Source organism: Carettochelys insculpta, chromosome 24 (genome assembly GCF_033958435.1).
Source record: "Carettochelys insculpta isolate YL-2023 chromosome 24, ASM3395843v1, whole genome shotgun sequence".
In the NCBI taxonomy this organism is placed as follows: domain Eukaryota; kingdom Metazoa; phylum Chordata; order Testudines; family Carettochelyidae; genus Carettochelys; species Carettochelys insculpta.
In genome coordinates, this window is record NC_134160.1 from 13,250,887 (window position 1) to 13,268,623 (window position 17,737).

A 17,737-nucleotide genomic window follows, 5' to 3' on the forward strand; every position below is an offset into this window, starting at 1 on the left:
TCTTAGAACACGTAGTGGACCTGAGGACATCTCCAGTGTCAGTCCTGCAACCTAGAAACACTTCAAACACTATCTCCAACACTGACACCTTTTTTCAACTGGCTGAAGCTCAGCCTCTCCCCTGAGGGCCATTGTTACCCAGTGTTTAGTCTGTGTCAAACTAAGCCAGGGCTGGGCCAAATACAGCCCATTGGCCGAATTTGGCCCACTAAGCTGCTGGATCCAGCCCGTGGGCACAGTGAGAACTTCAGTCAGTCCCCCTATGTGCCCAACCCACCCATTTGTTCAGACAAGCCATCTGCAGGGCCCTGTTTGTGAGCGGCTTGGAGGTGGTGGGGAGGGTGAGTGTCTTTGTGCACTCCCCACCCCGATCCCAGAGCAATTTTGCAGACCAGCCAATGGGAGCTGCCAGTTTGAAGACCAGGAAGCACAGGGAGTACCCCTCCTTTCCCTCAGGCTTGAAGCTGTTCAAAGGCACACCTGGCCCTGCAGCTGGCTGCTCTGAGCGGCCCTGCTGGGGTATGGATGGCAGGAAGCCTCCTGGGGAACCTCCCTCCCGCAAACCTCTGCCCCTCACTCCTGGCTCCCTACCCCACATAGCCCATGCTCTACCCTCCCCACTGCACCTATATCCCTATCCAGAGCCTGCAGGCTAATCCTCTGCCCTAGATCATAACCCCCTCCTTCACCTGAACTCCCTCCCAGACCTCACAACCCCTCCTGCACCCCAGTCCCTAACCCCGAGCTTCCCTCTGCCCCCAACCTCCTTCCCAGACCCCTCACCTCCTCCTCCTGGGAGACCACTCCTCCAAGTGCTCTCCTTTGACCACTTACCTAATCCTTGGAGTTGCCTGCATCAAAAATTATTGCCCGCACCTGGCCAATAGCAACAGAGTCTGCAGGCTGGATTACACCATCTTTTGGTGCCTGAAGTATGCAATGTGTGCCCCAGAATGAGCAGGATGGAAAAACCTCCTCTTGCAGTCTAACTACAGGGTAGTAGGGACTGCTGCTTAATGCAGCCCTAGCTGAGCATGCCCTGAGCCATTCAGAAGGCCTCTGTGCCCCTTGCATTTCTACTCAGCAGGCCATGCTTTCCCAAGAACTGTTTCACTACAGGCAATCCCATGGGCTAATCAGAGGGTTGGCTGTACCACCACTCTTTCAAGTGTGACTGACAATTATGGGCAGGACTTTATCAGACAAGGGCTGCGGGAAGCCTTCATGTGATTCTGATGTTGTGCTTCCTTCCAATCTCCCCAGGCAGTTGGAAGTGGGGAAGAGGGGGGCTCTTTCCCCAGCAGCTCCTTGAGCTCCAGGGAAGGTGGTAATTGCAATAATTAACTGCTGTGGTATGAGCTGCACCCCAGGCTGGGTACAATGGGAGGGAGTCACCCACAGGAGGGAGGATGGGACAGGAACCTTCTGGGAAGGGAAGCTTGTTCAGTGGGGAATGAACTGCTTTGGGAGGATATCTTGCGATGCTTCCATATTGCTCAGAGATTACCACAGTCTAGGACCGTGGCCTGTGCTGTCCTCTGAGTGTCACTGGATACCTGGCAAATGTGGTCACCTTGTCAAAAATAGGCCTTTGATTGTAATGGGAGAGGCTGAACCAGGCTCCTGGAGGGGGTCTCAGGGTGGCCCCCACTGCCTGTCTTAGCCTCCCACAGATGGTGAGTTGTTGGTGAGGATGGGAGATCATTAAGTCACATTAGGGCTCTGCGGAGAGGGGAGAGGGAGGGCATGTTGTGGCCTGCAAGCAGCCCTGGTTGCCAGCCTGTCACAGAGTGAGCAGAATAAAGCCTCACTCTTGCTCTGCTCATTCTTAACTGCTGGCCAAGGGGACATCAGTTGGGCTGGTGAAGGGTTGAAGCAGAGGATGGTGGAAAGTAGCCAAGCAAATGGAAATGAAAAGAGAATGCAGGATGAATACCTGGGATTCCTGGGCTGTGGAACATTCTCCAAGGAGGAGATGAAAACCCATTTCTGGCAGGTTTCTGGCATAGGTCCAAGCCCCGAGAAATGTATCACATGGCACAAGTTTGCCCAGGCTGTCTGAGGCCCTTTTCTTTCACTCACTGCAGTGATTCTTTGATGTTTATGGTTTGTATGCCACATAGCACCTGGGAGCCTTAGTCATGAGCTGGGATCCCATTGCACTCAGAGCTGTGCAAACAGAACAGAACGGCCGCCCCAAAGTACCATACAAGAGCTAGCACACAGTGACAGAGTGACAGGCTGTGCATGTGGCAGTACTGGGCATCTCGCTCAGGTGACTCTTCCCCAGCTCCTCTGCAACATGCCATAGTGGGAGCAGATGGGAGAAGACTATTGGGGGCTTCCCTAGCAATTCAGGTCCAAGAGTTCAAAAGTTCCCTCTCATTTTAGGAGCCTGCGTTTTTGACAGCCCAGCTGGTAGCACCAAGGCCTGATCTGCAGTGCTCAGTCGGAGACATGGCAGGAGACACATGCTTAAGCATCTGTGGAAATCTTTTCTGGGGCGGCAGCAGCCACGCCCGTGGCAGGAAGGCAGCCAAAGTGAGTGGCTGCTTTGGAAGCTGTTGGCTGTAGCTTTGGAGGATCTGCCCAATCGTGGGGGACCTGTCACTGCTGGCACTTTGCACACTTGTGCCCTTCTCCTATGCCCCATTGCTGGTTCTGTTGCCACTGGTCAGATCACTCCCACGAGTTACAGCCACAAGCTCTCAGCTCCTTCTGGAGGGTGGCCTGCTCCTGAAGCAGGCATTCAGTCCAGGTGGATCTGCTTTGCACTGAAGCCTGGAGACAAGGAATGTGATAATATGATGCTCCCTCTGTGGGGACAAGCTGTCTCAGTCTGCTCTCCTGGAGAGATGTATGCATGATCATTTTCCTAATCAGCCCTGCTGAAGCTAGCTTTGGTAATGAGGTGTGACCCAGACCAGTGAGCATAGGGTGAGGAGGACAAGGACTGCTGTGCTTTGTGGCTAATTATCATGGATAAACATTTTATCAAGATTTTAAGGGATCATAGAATCATATGGTTGGAAGAGACCTCAGGGGGTCATTGAGTCCCAACCCCGACTAAAAGAAGAACCAGTTCCAACTAAATCATTCCAGCCAGGGCTTTGTCGAGCTGTGACTTAAAGATCTCTAGGTCTTACAGACCATCACCTCCCCAGGTACCCCATTCCAGTGGTTCACCACCCTCCCAGTGAGGTAGGTATTTCCTAATATCCAGCCTACACCTCCTCCACTGCAACTTGAGACCATTGCTCCTTGTTCTGTGATGCATCACTACAGAGAGCAGCCTCTCTCCTCTTTAGAGCCCCCTTCAGGAAGTTGAAGGCTGCTATCAAATCCTTCTTCACTCTTATCTTTTGTAGACTAAATAAGCCCAAATCCCTCAGCCTCTCCTCGTAGATCATGTGCTGCAGCCTCCTAATAATTTTTGTCGCCTTGTGCTGGATTGTCTCCAGTGCATCCACATTCTTTTTTTAATGGGGGACCCCCAGAGCTGGACACAATACTTTAGATGTTGCCTGAGCTGTGCTGAATAAAGAGGAATAATCACTTGCCTAGATCTGTTGGTAATGCTTCTCTTAATGCACCCCAATATGCCATTAGCCTTCTTGGCTACAAGCACACACCGTTGACTCATATCCAGCCTCTCATCCACAGTAATCCCCAGGCCCTTTTCTGCTGTGCTGATGCTTAGCCAGTGAGTTCCAAGCCTGTAACAATGCTTGGGATTCCTCCATCCTAAGTGCAGGACTCTTCTCTTATCCTTGTTGAACCTCATCAGATTTCTTTTGGCCCAATCCATCTAGGTCTCCCTGGATGCTATCCAGCATATCTACCTCTCCCACCAGTTTAGTGCCATCCACAAATTTGCTGAGGACTCAGTCCTTAAGTTAGGCTCAAGTGTTCTGTGTTAGGCGCTCAAGTCAGTGGGCTGACTTTCAGAAGAGCAGAGCAGCAAAGAGACTCCCCTGGGTTGTATTTTGCACTTAAGCTCCTCAGTCACTTAGGTGCTTCTAAAAATGTTACCTTTTAGTGGGTGCTAGTGAGTGCTCAGACCTGGGTCTTCAAAGGGACTTGTGTTCCCTGCCTTCCACAATGGAATGTAGGAGCCCACATACCTTTGAGGATCTGGGCTTCTGTGCTTTCAGAAAGCTGACCAGGATTTGGGTGCATGGCCGAGCATCCCAGGCCCTACTCCTGGAAACCATTGTTTGAAAACCCTTCACCTGTTTGTGAATGAGCCCAGATGCTGCCACAAAAGACAAGAAATACCTGGCTAGGCAAATAGGCCACTATAGTCACAAGTACTTGGAGATTCTGGGCACACAACATGAAATGCCGTAATGGGCCTGGGTTTTCACAGGGCCAGTAGCCACCCCTCACTATGAATGTCATAAGAACGGCCATACTGGGTCAGACCAAAGGTCCATCTAGCCCAGTATCCTGTCTGCCGACTGGCCAATCCCAGGTGCCCTGGAGGGAGTGAACTGAACAGGTAATGTTCTCTCTCCTGCCATCCATCTCTAGCCTCTGATAAACAGAAGCCTTGGACACCGTTCCTTACTTATCCTGGTTAATACCCAATAATGGACCTAACCTCCATGAATTTATCCAGCTCTTTTTTAAACCCTGTTATAGTTCTAGCCATCACAGCCTCCTCTGGCAAGGAGTTCCACATTTTGACTGTGTGTTGTGCAAAATCTTTTTATTTGTTTATTTCTGCATGCCCTTTTATTTGTTTTAAACTTGCTGCCCAGGTCTCCAAAGGAAACCTGCAGCACCGGGCTCAGTTGGTTCACACTTACACATTTTGGGCAACTGAGCTAAAAATAGCAGTGTTGAAGCTCCTGCTCATCCTGGAGCCTGGTCTCAGAGACTTGCCTCCCTTGTGAGGTTCAGAGCCCAGGCTGGCAAGTCAACACTGCTGTCTAGCCCTACAGTCCCTGAGTCAAGTGACCCTGGCTCTGAGACATCACTGTGGGGTTTTCTGTGCAGTGCAGGTATACCCGTGGAAACTCAGGTCCTCACAATCACTAGCTGCTCCTGAACATTCTGGTTATAGCCCTGGTTTTCAGCAGGGCCTCCTTTAGGGTCTGGGTTTGCACTGGTGCACAGTTGCACAGATAATTGTGGGTAGGATTTCAAACCCTTACTAAGCAATGAGCCAATCATACATCTAGAGGCTGTGAAATGGGTCTGCTGCAAAATCAGCGGCTGCCTCTGAAAATTAGGCTCATGTCTTCTAATCAGAGCCTGTGTCTGGAAATAACAGTGTGGCTGAGCATGACACTTGTGCTTTCCCCCTTTGTAATCCTTCTATAGGAAACCCGTCAACATGACCAAAGCTACAATTAACTATCGCCACGAGAAGACCCACATGATGAGCGCCATCGACCGCAGCTTCACAGACCAGAGCACTTTGCAGGAGGACGAGAGGCTTGGCCTGTCCTTCATGGATGCGCACAACTACAGCAACAGAGGTGAGGCCTGGGCAAGAAGGTGCCCAGATTCTACAGTGCTGAGTGTGATGTAATGAGCTGGACAGGATGGAGGGATAGGTTCAGACCTACCTGTCTTGCGCCCCCCACTCAGAGGTGTCATTGGTCTGGCATGAGTTGTATGCCAAGAACAAAGTGAATTAGGGTTCTGGTTAAGTCAGTGATATAGTGCAATAGGTGGTTCACAAATCTGGGCTGCAGCACCATGATCTGGATAGGGCAGCAGCCATCAGGCTTATCCTCTATTGCGCCGCCTGGAAATCTCCCCTTGACTGTGCACCCCACTCTGATCTGCCTGTGCAGAGCTCCTGCACTGATTTAGCTTATCACCATCATTTGCAGTAGCCATGAGAGGCCATAACTGACATCTAGACCTCGCTGTTTTAGGCTCTGAATATGCACAGTGAAAGACCACCCCTACTTTGAGACACAGTGGGACAGGAAACAGCAGGGAAGTGTCTGAAGTCCCACAATAGATCAGTGGCAGAGCAGGAAGAGAATCCAGGTCACTGGAGTCCTGAACCAGTGCCTTAGATCCTGGGCAATGCTGCCTCTCAACTTTTTTCTTGCTACCAGAATAGGCGTCAGATTTCCCCTAACAACCCTCTTCACCAAACCATTGGTCCAAGGAGATACCATCACTGTAATGCCATCTCTGTCCAGCAGTACTACACAAATCATACAGCCTACAGGGGCTCTGGTGTCAGGCATCAGGGACTGTCCATGCCAATAAATCAGCCCAACTGCAGGATGCACCTGGAATCTTGACTCATTTTCAAACATAACAGCACCTGGAGTGCACCCCTTTTAGCCTGAGTGAACAATACCACAGCTCACCCTAGCACCCTGATAGGGTGACTGTCCAGCTGTATACCCATAGGAACAACAATCTAACCAAACAACCCCTGCTGCATGTGTACAGCTGGGTGTAAAACAAGGCAACCTCCTTAAAGATGTAAATCCACTGGAAAAAGTAAAGGGTGAGGTCTGAGCTGCCAAGTTCAGGTCTGGCTCTCAGCCATCAACTCCAGGTTGTCATCTGCAGTTTTGGTTTGGCCCACTCTGAAAACAGAGCCACTTACAAAAGTAGAGCTCTGGGTGCAGCCTGGAATTCTGAGAACCCCCGGCTAAGACTTTAACTGATGCTGAGCTTGGAGTGTAGCATGGACAGCTTTCTGTTGTTTTGAATGTGTGGGTCTTGCAAGGTGAACCATACACTCTGCTCATCTGAAAGGGAGACTGATAATTTCACACCTGCTGGTGTATGCATTTCTAGGCTGATTTAGCTGTAAAGTAATTTGTTCTATGCCCTAGTTTCAACCATATGCTAATAAAATCTGTTACTATAACTTCAAGATGTTGCTTGTTCCCATCTTCCCTGTGCAAATGACAGGGAGTAATGTGGTTCCCAATGTTGTCTCACAGATAATAAAAGCCCAGAGGGCAACCTTTCCCTCCTTTAACATCTCTGTAGAGGTGTATTATATCTGAGCCACTGCCCTATCGTGGCTTCTTGAAATGCTTTTTAGAAAACTGTTTTGTATGAGCATGTTCATTGCTGCCTTCCACATGTGAGAGTTTTTGGGGTTCATTTGGGGAAGAGAGGGCATGCACGAGAAAGAAGCTTCTTGATGTTAGACCAGGCCTACCAAGTGGGGCAGAGAGTAAAGGGGACAATTCTAAAGGACCCGAGGCTCCGGCTGCCACCTCCTCTACCTTGGCAGTGGCCAGAGCCCCAGGCCCTTTAAATCACTGCTGGAGTTCCATGTGAGGTGCTCGAGGCAGCTGTGAGTGGGGGCATGACATGGTGCACTCTGGGAGGAGCTGAAGGCTGGCTGCTGCAACCCCACCCCTTCCGCCCAAGGCTTCTCCTGTGCTAGGAGTGCAGAGCTATCCCCACAGTTGCCAAGGGGCACAACACTTGTCAGCCCCAGTGTGCTAGAGACAGGGCCTGATTTGGCTCCTGCTTGTTAAAGCTTGTTAAAGCTCCAGGGCCTTCAGCAGAGCTGCTCTGGGTTCACACTTGTGAATGGAGAGTAGAGTTGGGACTGTAGCATCAGAGACTGCAGGCTGATGCTCACTGCAGTGTTGAAGGGATCTTCACCTGGCACCTCTTTGGGGACACACCAGGAAGGAAAGCAAGCCATTTCCCCACAACGAGGGCGCCTGCCCATCCCTCCAGTCTGTGGCTGTGGGGTAGACAGACATCAGTCTGAGCAGGTGTTTGACTTTTCCCCCAAACAGCAGAGAATAGCTTTATCCCAAATCTCCAAACACCAGTGTCAAAAACACTCACAGTGCATGGCTGAGCTGCCTACGGGGGACAATCAACACCAGAAGCCCAGGAGCTGCATGGTGCATGCTTCCTCCACCTTTCTGTTACTGGAAAATGAAGGGGGAGCATTCTCTAGTGGTTAGAGGCTAGACTGGGAACGATTCCTTCTGAGTTCAGGTTCCAACTCTGTGTGATATTTTCCTCGCCTTGATCTGTGCCTCAGTTTCCCCATCTGCCATATTAGTGGCACTGGGGTGGTTGGAAAGCCCAGGTAGGGAGTGGCTGTCAGGGGCCTTGGCTGAAAGAAGCTATTGTGCACAATTACAAATGATCGTCATCCTTTTAATTGTGGTCAATGACCTACAAATCATCACGTACTCCAGTTCATATTACCATGTTCCCTGCCTCACTGCATGCCTTTCACATTTGCTCTCCTGTCAGTGTAATGACATGTTTGAGGGCCATTCAATAGGTGTCATTTCACTTCACAAAGACTAAGACCATCATTTCAGCAGGGACTGACGTTTTCCAAAGTGTCTGACTTCCTTTGCACGCTGCCTGTGCTGTTTCATGTAGGGAGTTTCCCACATTCTGTTAACACATTAGCCCTTCATTAGCTTTGCATAATCACCGAGACACACACACCAGAGACTGCAAGAACATGGATGGGAGATGTTCTTTTGGCATTTCTAGTAGCTGCAAGGAGACCCGGAGCTTATGCATGAGCCAGAAAGGATTATTTAGAGGCATTGTTAGGGTAAGTGCAGCCAAAACACAGCCTTATGAAGAAGATACTTGTCTGTTGCAGGCAAACAATGCCACCATCCAGAGAACTGCTGTGTGCCAACAGCACTCTTAGCAAAGACACAGCTCAGAATACGGGGATGGGGGGATCGTTGAGGAATCTTGAATATTAATCAGTGACAAAACTATGATGGCTGCTCATGCAAAATACTGAATGCTGAATTTGGTTCAAATTTGGTTCATGGACTAAATTCTGCTCCCAGTTACACTGGTGTAAATATTGAGTAATTTAACCAATGAATGACAGTGAAGTTCTTTGACATCAAGACTAGAAATAAGACGTGTTTTCAGCTCTGAGGATAATTTAACCATTGGAACAACTTACCTCAGGGTGTGGTGGACTCTCTTTTTTCATGGTTTTGAGACAGGACCGTGTATCTTTCTGGGAGCTCTGGTGTAGCTCATAGGGAAGGTGAGGACTTTAGAGAGGAGTGATGGTGCTGTTGAGGCCTGTTTGCCTGTGTTGTGCAGGATCTGACTAGATTTAATCATGTTGTCTGGCCCTAGAATCTCACACTCTCTCCAGAACAGACCTAGCGCACAGCTTTCCCTCGTCAGAGCCGTTGCTTATTAACAAGCTTTTCGTTTTCCCTTAATGAAGCTGTGTTGAAGTCTTACAGTGCTAGTTTTAACACTTTACCATGCGCAGCCCTTCTGCACTGGCCGCTGGTGCTTGTGCTGGAAGGGCATTGGAAGGGCTTTTTCAGGGGGGTTACACAGAGCCCTGCTGGAGCATCTGTCACCCTCTGCAGCATATGGAGCTTCCCTTAGGTTGGTGGGAGGGTCTCCTATCTGTGTACCAGCTGAGCCCAATGATCACGAGCTTGTGCAAATCAGCTCGGCACCTCAGCCCCTATGTTGTCTACTGAACTACTCTTGTGCCTCCTTCCCCACATGGCCGCCAGGTGACCAGCGCAGCAGTGCAGTCAATGAGTCCAGCAGCTTGCTTGGAGGCTCTCCCCGGCGCCAGTGCGGGCGCAAAGGCTCCCCGTACCACACCGGGCAGCTCCATCCTGCTGTCAGAGTAGCCGACCTCCTCCAGCACATCAACCAGATGAAGACAGCCGAAGGCTATGGCTTCAAGCAAGAGTATGAGGTGAGAGCTGGGGGCTAGTGAGGGAATTCTCCTGCTACCCCTGCTTTTATCCCCTCCACTCTCCCCGCCTCCCATGCCCACCCCCGATGCAGCCCAGGGAGGGACGGGCGAAAGACAAGCAGCTGGATTTTCATGTCATGCGCGGGGTATTGTGGCAAGCATGGGATACCACATACATGAAACAGCACTCATCTGAATAAGGGGAGTGTGTGGTCAGCTGTGAAGCACCAGGGACCAGATCCTCAGAGATATGTAGGGACCTAACTCCCCTGGGAGATAGGTGCCTAAATACCTTTGTGCTCTTTCTTCAACCAGTATGGCTGGCTTCAAGGCAGTATCAGGTCTACCCCTTGTTATCTTGCTGAGTGCTCCTTCTCCTACGCTCTGGCCTTGTGCTAGACACCCACTTGGTTCCACTGTGCAGCAGCAGACCAGCCTGATGATATCCCCTTGTGTGAATGCAGAGAGCGTGTTCCCCTAGAGTCATTAAGGCCTCTGTCCCTGCCCCCACCCTCTTAGGCTGAAGTGGATATAATGGCAAGTTCTGCGCTCTGACAGTTGCTACAGCGCATGTGGCAGGGCTGATTTCCTGATTTTTTGGTGTCCCACAGTCCTGGCTATTGAAATACCCAGGGAAATTACTGTTTAATGTTCACTTGTTTCAAGTGCAGGAACCTTTTTGCCCCCTCCTTTATATATTAGACAAACCATGGTCAGTTGTAATCATTAAGGCTGCTTGAAAAGCTGCTGTATGGGTGCCAAACTAGTCATTTGAAAAGCACTTCGATATTATGGGTGGGGAGAAAACATGTAATTTCCTTCCACTTTCTGCCTCTTATTCTGATCCATGAATGTTGCTGTTATTACATGTCAGTCTGTTCTACAGGAAAGAAAATGGTAAGGAAAGACCAGGAGAAATAAGCAATATGCAGTTATCTGAAATTGAAGAATTTCTGAACGCAACTGAAATTTGAATCTGGCACATAGAAGCTCAAGAAGTACTAAAATCCAGAGTGGGTGGGATGGGTCATTTGCTTTGGGGCTGCCAGAGGGAATCCCGTGTATCTCTTCCCTGGATAGCTAAGAGACTCCTTCTGCTTTCTTTAGAGCTTCTTTGAAGGCTGGGATGCATCCAAGAAGAAAGACAAGAGCAAAGGGAGGCAGGATCACATGCCAACCTGTAAGTGCCTGAGACAAAGGCTTTACAAAGAACAGTGAATCCCACCTGCCTAGTATCTGACTGCTTTGAAACCTTAGTCGAGAGTCTCCCAGGAATGCCCAGGATGAGGGTGCAGAAAGTCAATGCACTGAGGCATAGGAGCTTAATGTGGTGGGCCCTTCACTCCAGGGCCCCTGCTTATGATTTTTTCTTGGTGTCATCATGGTTGTTGGTTTCATTCCTATTCCTCCCACACATTTACCTCTCAGAGCCTCACTGACTTCCCCTTCTCTGCCAGCAGTGGCCCAGACCTGGAACAGCTCAGGTTGCTGCATGTCACAAGTCAGGTGCACTGGCAGAGTATACAACTTAGATGGGGCTCCTATAAGGTGGGTGAACAACTGGCTGGATAACCGTACCCAGAGAGTAGTTATTAATGGTTTTCAATCCTGCTGGAAAAGTATAACTAGTGGGGTTACGCAGGGGTCTGTTTTAGGACCGGTTCTGTTCAATATCTTCATTAACAATTTAGATATTGACATAGAAAGTACACTTATTAAGTTTGCAGATGATACCAAGCTGGGAGGGGTTGCAACTTCTTTGGAGGATAGGGTCATAATTCAAAAGGATCTGGATAAACTGGAGAAATGGGCTGAGGTAAATAGGATGAAGTTGAATAAGGACAAATGCAAAGTGCTCCACTTCGGAAGGAACAATCAGTGTCACACATACAGAATGGGAAAGGACTGCCTAGGAATGAGCACAGCAGAAAGGGATCTAGGGGTTATAGTGGATCACAAGCTAAATATGAGTCAACAGTGTGATGCTGTTGCAAAAAAGCAAACATGATTCTAGGATGCGTTAACAGGTGTGTTGTGAACAAGACACGAGAAGTCATTCTCCCGCTCTACTCTGTGCTGGTTAGGCCCCAGCTGGAGTATTGTGTCCAGTTCCAGGCACCGCAGTTCAGGAAGGATGTGGAGAAATTGGAGAGGGTCCAGAGGAGAGCAACGAGAATGACCGAAGGTCTAGAGAACATGACCTATGAAGAAAGGCTGAAAGAATTGGGCTTATTTAGTTTGGAAAAGAGAAGATTGAGGGGGGACATGATAGCAGTTTTCAGGTATCTAAAAGGGTGTCATAAGGCAGAGGGAGGGAACTTGTTCTTCCTTGCCTCTGAGGATAGAACAAGAGGCAATGGACTTCAATTGCAGCAGGGGAGGTTCAGGTTGGACATTAGTAAAAAGTTCCTAACCATCAGGGTGACCAAACACTGAAACAAATTGCCAAGGGAGGTGGTAGAATCTCCATCACTGGAGATATTGAAGAAGAGGTTAGATACATGGCTTTCAGGGATGGTCTAGAAAGTGCTTGGTCCTGCCATGAGGGCAGGGGGCTGGACTCGATGGCCTCTCGAGGTCCCTTCCAGTCCTACTCTTCTATGATTCTATGATAAGAGAGAAGCTGGGCAGTGGGGGTGGGGAGGGAGTAAGTCATGACTGATGTGCATTGGCAGAGATATGAACTGCGCTGGGGCAGGCCTGGAGCAGAAAGGCTGTGGGCAGTGGCAGAACTGCCAAGGTTGAGCATGTTTGGAGTATCTGGGAGATCCAGGTCAGGATGGAGACGTACTGGCAAAGCTTTGGAGAGTGGCTGGCTGGGGAGCAGATTAGCTCCAGTGAGTTGGGCCAGGACTGGGGGCAGGGCAGCTTCTTCAAGTGGTGTCCTATGGGTCCTCTGGGCTGCGTGCTGGTGCATCCTTGCGCCGGCCCTCAGAGATAGTTCTGTAGTCATGGTTTCGTGCGCTATGCATGCACAGCTGTGCCTCCTCGTGCTATCGGGCGTGTGCACGGTGCAGGCCCCTCAGTTCCTTCTTTAGCACCCGCAGCTGTACATGGAGCTGCGATTTCTCTCACTCTCTCTCTCTCTCTCTCTCTCTCTCTCTCTCTCAAAGAGGAGACAGTTAGTTTAGCGTTTTATAACCTTTCTCTGAGTTATTTATCCTGTTTACCGTTCTATTAACAACAACAACAAAAGAGTTTGAAATAGCTTAGTTGTGTTAGAAATAAATTCTGCGTCATCCCCATGCCAGGCTCCCCAGTTTTAAGTGATATGCAGAGAAGCCATGCCAGCCTCCGACCATCATGCATCCTGCATTAAGTACTTGGGTGAAGTCCACCAAACTGAGTCCTAAACCCATTGCTTTAGCCTCATGGCGAGGGCCAGGAGGGACTGAGCCAACAAGCTCAAGACTTATCTATGAAAAGTCCTGGAGCAGCCTTCAACTAAGGAATCTGCACAAAGACCAAGGGTATGGACGCTGCGCATCCCTCTACTTCAGTTGGCACCCCATCTGCAAAGCGGGCTGTTCTCCAGTGCGTTCCTGGCCTCCCGCACTGTCCTCACAGGCCGTGCCAGTTGAAAAGACTCCTGCCATGTGCCCAGCACTGTCAAAGCCATCACCACTGGAGAGGGTACATTTGGAGCCAAGCCACCAACACTCAGTGTCTCTGATACCATCAGCACTGCTGGCTTTAGATGCTTCTACCTCTGGGCATAAGAGGTCCTTGAGAACTGAGACCTTGCCCCTGGTGCCAGACCCAGAGCACAAGTGGCAATGTTCCAAGTCTCTGTGCTGTTCGCACAAGGCACTGGATTTGGAACCACACAGGTCCATAGCCGAGGCACCTCCTCATTCTTGCAAGCACCAGAGTCAGCACCAAAGCAGCACCAGGACACCACTTCGCTAAAGCCCGCAGCACCGGAGCGCAGCACAGCACCTATGCTGTGCTGTGAAGACTCACCACCAAGGGAGCGCATGGCTCCAGCGCCGGCACTGCTCAGCTCACCACAATGAGTGTCCCCGGTGCCACCCGCATCCCCGTGTTCATCTCTATGCTTGAGGTTTTCGCATAGCTCAGGGTCAAACCACCCACTCCGGGAAGGGGCAGTTCCAACTGAGGCAATGTTTTTTCATCACGGCTCTCCAGCCCCACACACTCCAGCTGGGAGGAAGTGCCACTGTAGAATCATATATCAGAGAGGGAGCCGTGTTAGTCTGGAGCTTTGAGAACAACAAGAAGTCTTATGGCACCTTATAAACTAACAGATATTTTGGAGCATAAGCTTTCATGGGCAAAGACCCGCTTCATCAGATGCATGGCGGGGGTTTCAGAGAGGTATTTCAAGAGTGGGGTCCCAGTAAGAGGGAGGGCCAGAGGTGACAAGGTCTATTCAGCAAGGTGGAAATGGCCCAGTATCAACAGTACTTATCAAAAGAGGAAAAAACAAGTCAGATCAGACAGGGGGATGTGAGCCTTTGTCAGAGTCTAATGGGGAGATATTAACACCCAGGGAAGGGAAGCTGCCTTTGTAAGCTGCATAGAATCCTACGGCTGGAAGGGACCTCAGGATGTCATAGAATCATAGAACAATAGAGCTGGAAGAGACCTAAAAAAGCCATTGAGTCCAGCCCACTGCTCTAAGCAGGACCAAACCCGTCAGATCAGCCCAGCCAGGGCTTTGTCGAGGTGAGACTTAAACACCTTAAACACTTGTCCTTATTGAACTTCATCAGATTTCTTGCAGCCCAGTCTTCCAATTTGTCTAAGTCACTCTGGATGTCATCTAGTCCAGCCCTCTGCCTGAGGCAGGATCAAGCCAGGATTTAAAAACCTCTAGGGATGGAGATTCCACCACCTCTCTAGGCAACACATTCCAGTGCTTCACCACCCTCCTGGAGCAATAGCCTTTCCTAATATCAAAGCTGCACTTCCCCCTCCGTAACTTGAGACTGCTCCTTGTTCTGCCATCCATCACTACTGAGTACAGCCTCTCTCCATCCTCTTTAGAGCCCCTTTCACGAAGTTGAAGGCTGTTATCAAATCATCCCTCAGTCTTCTCTTCAGCAAACTAAATAACCCCAAGTCCCTCAGCCTCTCTTCGTAGGTCATGTGCTCCAGCCTCCTAATCATTTTCATTGCCCTCTGTTGAACCTGCTCTACTGCATCCACATCCTTTCTAAACTGGGGGGCCCAGAACTGGATCCACTACTCCAGATATGGCCTCATCAGTGCCAAATAGAGGTGAATAATAACTTCTCTGGATCTGCTGGAAACGCTTCTTCTAATGCACCCCAATATGCCGTTAGCCTTGTTGTCTACAAGGGCACACTGTTGACTCATATCCAGCTTCTCATCCACTGTAATCCCCAGGTCCTTTTCTGCTGCACTGCTACTTAGGCAGTTGGTCCCCAGCCTGTAACAACACATGGAGGTTAGGTCTGTAAAAGGCTATTAGCCCAGGGTAGGAATAGTATCCCTGGCCTCTGATTGTCAGAGGCTGGAGATGGATGGCAAGAGGCAAATCGCTTGATCATTGTCTTTGGTCCACCCCCTCTGGGGCACCTGGCACTGGCCACTGTCGGCAGACAGACTACTGGGCTGGATGGACCTTTGGTCTGACCCAGTTTGGCATTCTTACATTCTTATGATTTTTCCATCCCAAGTGCAAGACTCTGCACTTGTCCCTGTTGAACCTCATCCGATTTCTTTTGGCCAATCCTCCAATATATCTAGCTCACTCTGGACCCTATCCCCTCCCTTCAGCGTATCTACCTCTCTCCCTGTCTTAATGTCATCTGCAAATTTGCTGAGGGTGCAACCCATCCCCTCATCCTGCCCATCGGGTCTCTCGGGGAGTCAAAGTCTGCACTTATGAAATCAAGGGTCTGTATTTTACTGCTCACCTTTCTTCCTTTTGTCAGAATCCTGAACTCTGCCATCTCATGATCACTGCAGCCCAGGTTGCCACCCACTTCTAGTTCTTCCCTGTTTGTGAGCAGCAGGGCAAGCTGCACGCGTCCCCTGGTCGGTTCCTTCAGCACTTGTACCAGGAAGTTATGCGCAACATCTCCAAAAGCTTCCTGGATTGTCTGTGTGCTGCTGTATTGGTCTCCCAACAAGTGACAGGGTGATTGAAGTCTCCCAGGAGAACCAGCACCTGTGATTCGGAAGCTTCTCTTAGCTGTCTGAAGAAATCCTCATCCACCTCCTCTCCCTGATCTGGTCGTCTATGGCAGACACCCACCATGGCCTACCCACAGCTACCCCCACCCCCACTGTGGTTTGCGCACCATTACCTGTGCCCTGATGAGCTAGCACTGCAGTGGTCACCTTGGCAGGAATTGTTGCCCCACTCCCATGCTCCACCAGCACCATCCATAGTGTCCAGGGAGCACCCCACATCACCACCGCCCACTACATTGGTGTCATATCCACCATCTTACCAGTCTGGGGCTGAGGATTCCCTGTCAGAGGGTGAGGAGAGATCCCTGCTGCACCACTCCTCATCTTCACCAGATGACGCAGTGCTTTCAGTGTCACCCCGCCCCCCCCCGGAGACAACTCAAGGGCATTCCAGGAGTTGTTTCGGGGGGTGGCCCAGGCCCAGGAGAAGAACCTGTAGGAGGTTCTGGTTGAACAGTACAGACTTCTCTGCAGCTTGCAGCCTCCCTCTTCCTCCAGGATTGCAATGCCCAGGGATGAGGCTAACATCATATGGCAGATGTCAGCATCCATTCCTCACACTAACAAGACAGCTGACAAGCGTTGTCTTCAGTCATGGCTGTCCACATGTTATGCCCCAGCCAAGCACCTGCTATCCAAAACCGTGGTCATACATCCATGTGTTCTCACCTCCCTCCGGTGGTGGACATGCCCTGGCAATGTTCTCACCGGGGTGCCATTCTACTAGCCAACCGTATCTGTTACTATTACTACAGATGCCTCTCTTATGGGATGGAAGGCCCATTTGGGGTCCCATATGGTCCCGGGCAAATGGTCCTTCACTGAGCAAGTGCTCCACATAAACCTCCAGGAACTTAGAGCAATCCACTATGCTTGCTGGCATTTCCAACAGCATCTTGCATGCAGATGGGTCAATGTCTTCACAGACAACACTACCTGCATGTATCAGCTGTCAGGGTGGGGTTCGGTCCCTGCCCCTAAGCACAGAGGCCCTAAAACTGTGGAATTGGTGCCTTCAGCATCACAACTCTGGTGGCCACATATTTCTGTGGGGTACTGGAAGTGACCATGGATGCCCTCAGCCACTCATTCAGCAATCACCGCAAGTGGGAAATCTGCACAGTAGCCCTCATCCATATGTTCCAGTTCTGGGGCCATCATTGCATAGACCTGTTTGTGACCCGACTCAACAAAGTGTCGCCATTGCTGCTCCAAACCGGGTCTGGGGAGACACTCCCTCAGGGACGTCTTCTCCTTCAAGTGGGACACACCCCTTCTTTATGCGTTTCCTCCCCTTCCCTTGATTCGCAAGCTGCTGGTCAAGGTAGACTGGAGCATCCTGATAGCCCCAGTGTGGCTGAGACAAACTTGGTATCCTTACTTGTACTGGATGTCAGTGGCAACTCCTTATCTCCTTTCCCCCTTGCCGCAACCTTCTGTCTCAGGACTTCAACCGTACCCTTTACCCCAATCCTTTCAGACTGAGCTTCCACAGGTGGCTCCTTCATGGTTCCAAAATGCCATGATTGCATGCCCTGAGGGGGAAAAGGGGGTTCTCGTTAACAGCAGACGGGAATCCACATGCAAGTCCTACAAGTGGACGTGGTTCTCTCAGTTGTTGGACACTAACCATCCTACGCCTCCTCACACCACGCCCCTTCCTGTCCTCCTCGACTACGTGCTGCACTTGCGTGAGTCAGGCCTAGCTTTCAGCACCATCATGGTGCCTGCTGTGGCATTGGCGGCGTTTCCCCAAGCAGAGGATGGGATTTCATTTCTCACCCATCACATCACCAAACATTTCTGACATGTTCAAAAAACACCTTTCCATTGGTATGTTCTCCAGTGAGTTCTTCACTTTGTGCAGTAACA

The 17,737-nt window shown here is 50.3% G+C and overlaps 1 protein-coding gene across 4 annotated transcripts in view; it reads left to right on the top strand.

Annotated features, from left to right (window-relative positions):
• The window catches only part of PTPRU (protein tyrosine phosphatase receptor type U), a 324,630-nt gene that overhangs the window by 240,003 nt on the left and 66,890 nt on the right, over positions 1–17,737 (top strand). For all 4 annotated transcript variants that reach the window (XM_074976599.1, XM_074976600.1, XM_074976601.1 and 1 more), the window contains exons 15-17: positions 5,329–5,486; positions 9,489–9,679; positions 10,787–10,859. In XM_074976599.1, coding sequence (XP_074832700.1) covers positions 5,329–5,486; positions 9,489–9,679; positions 10,787–10,859 — 422 coding nt within the window. The remainder of the gene's footprint in view (positions 1–5,328; positions 5,487–9,488; positions 9,680–10,786; positions 10,860–17,737) is intronic.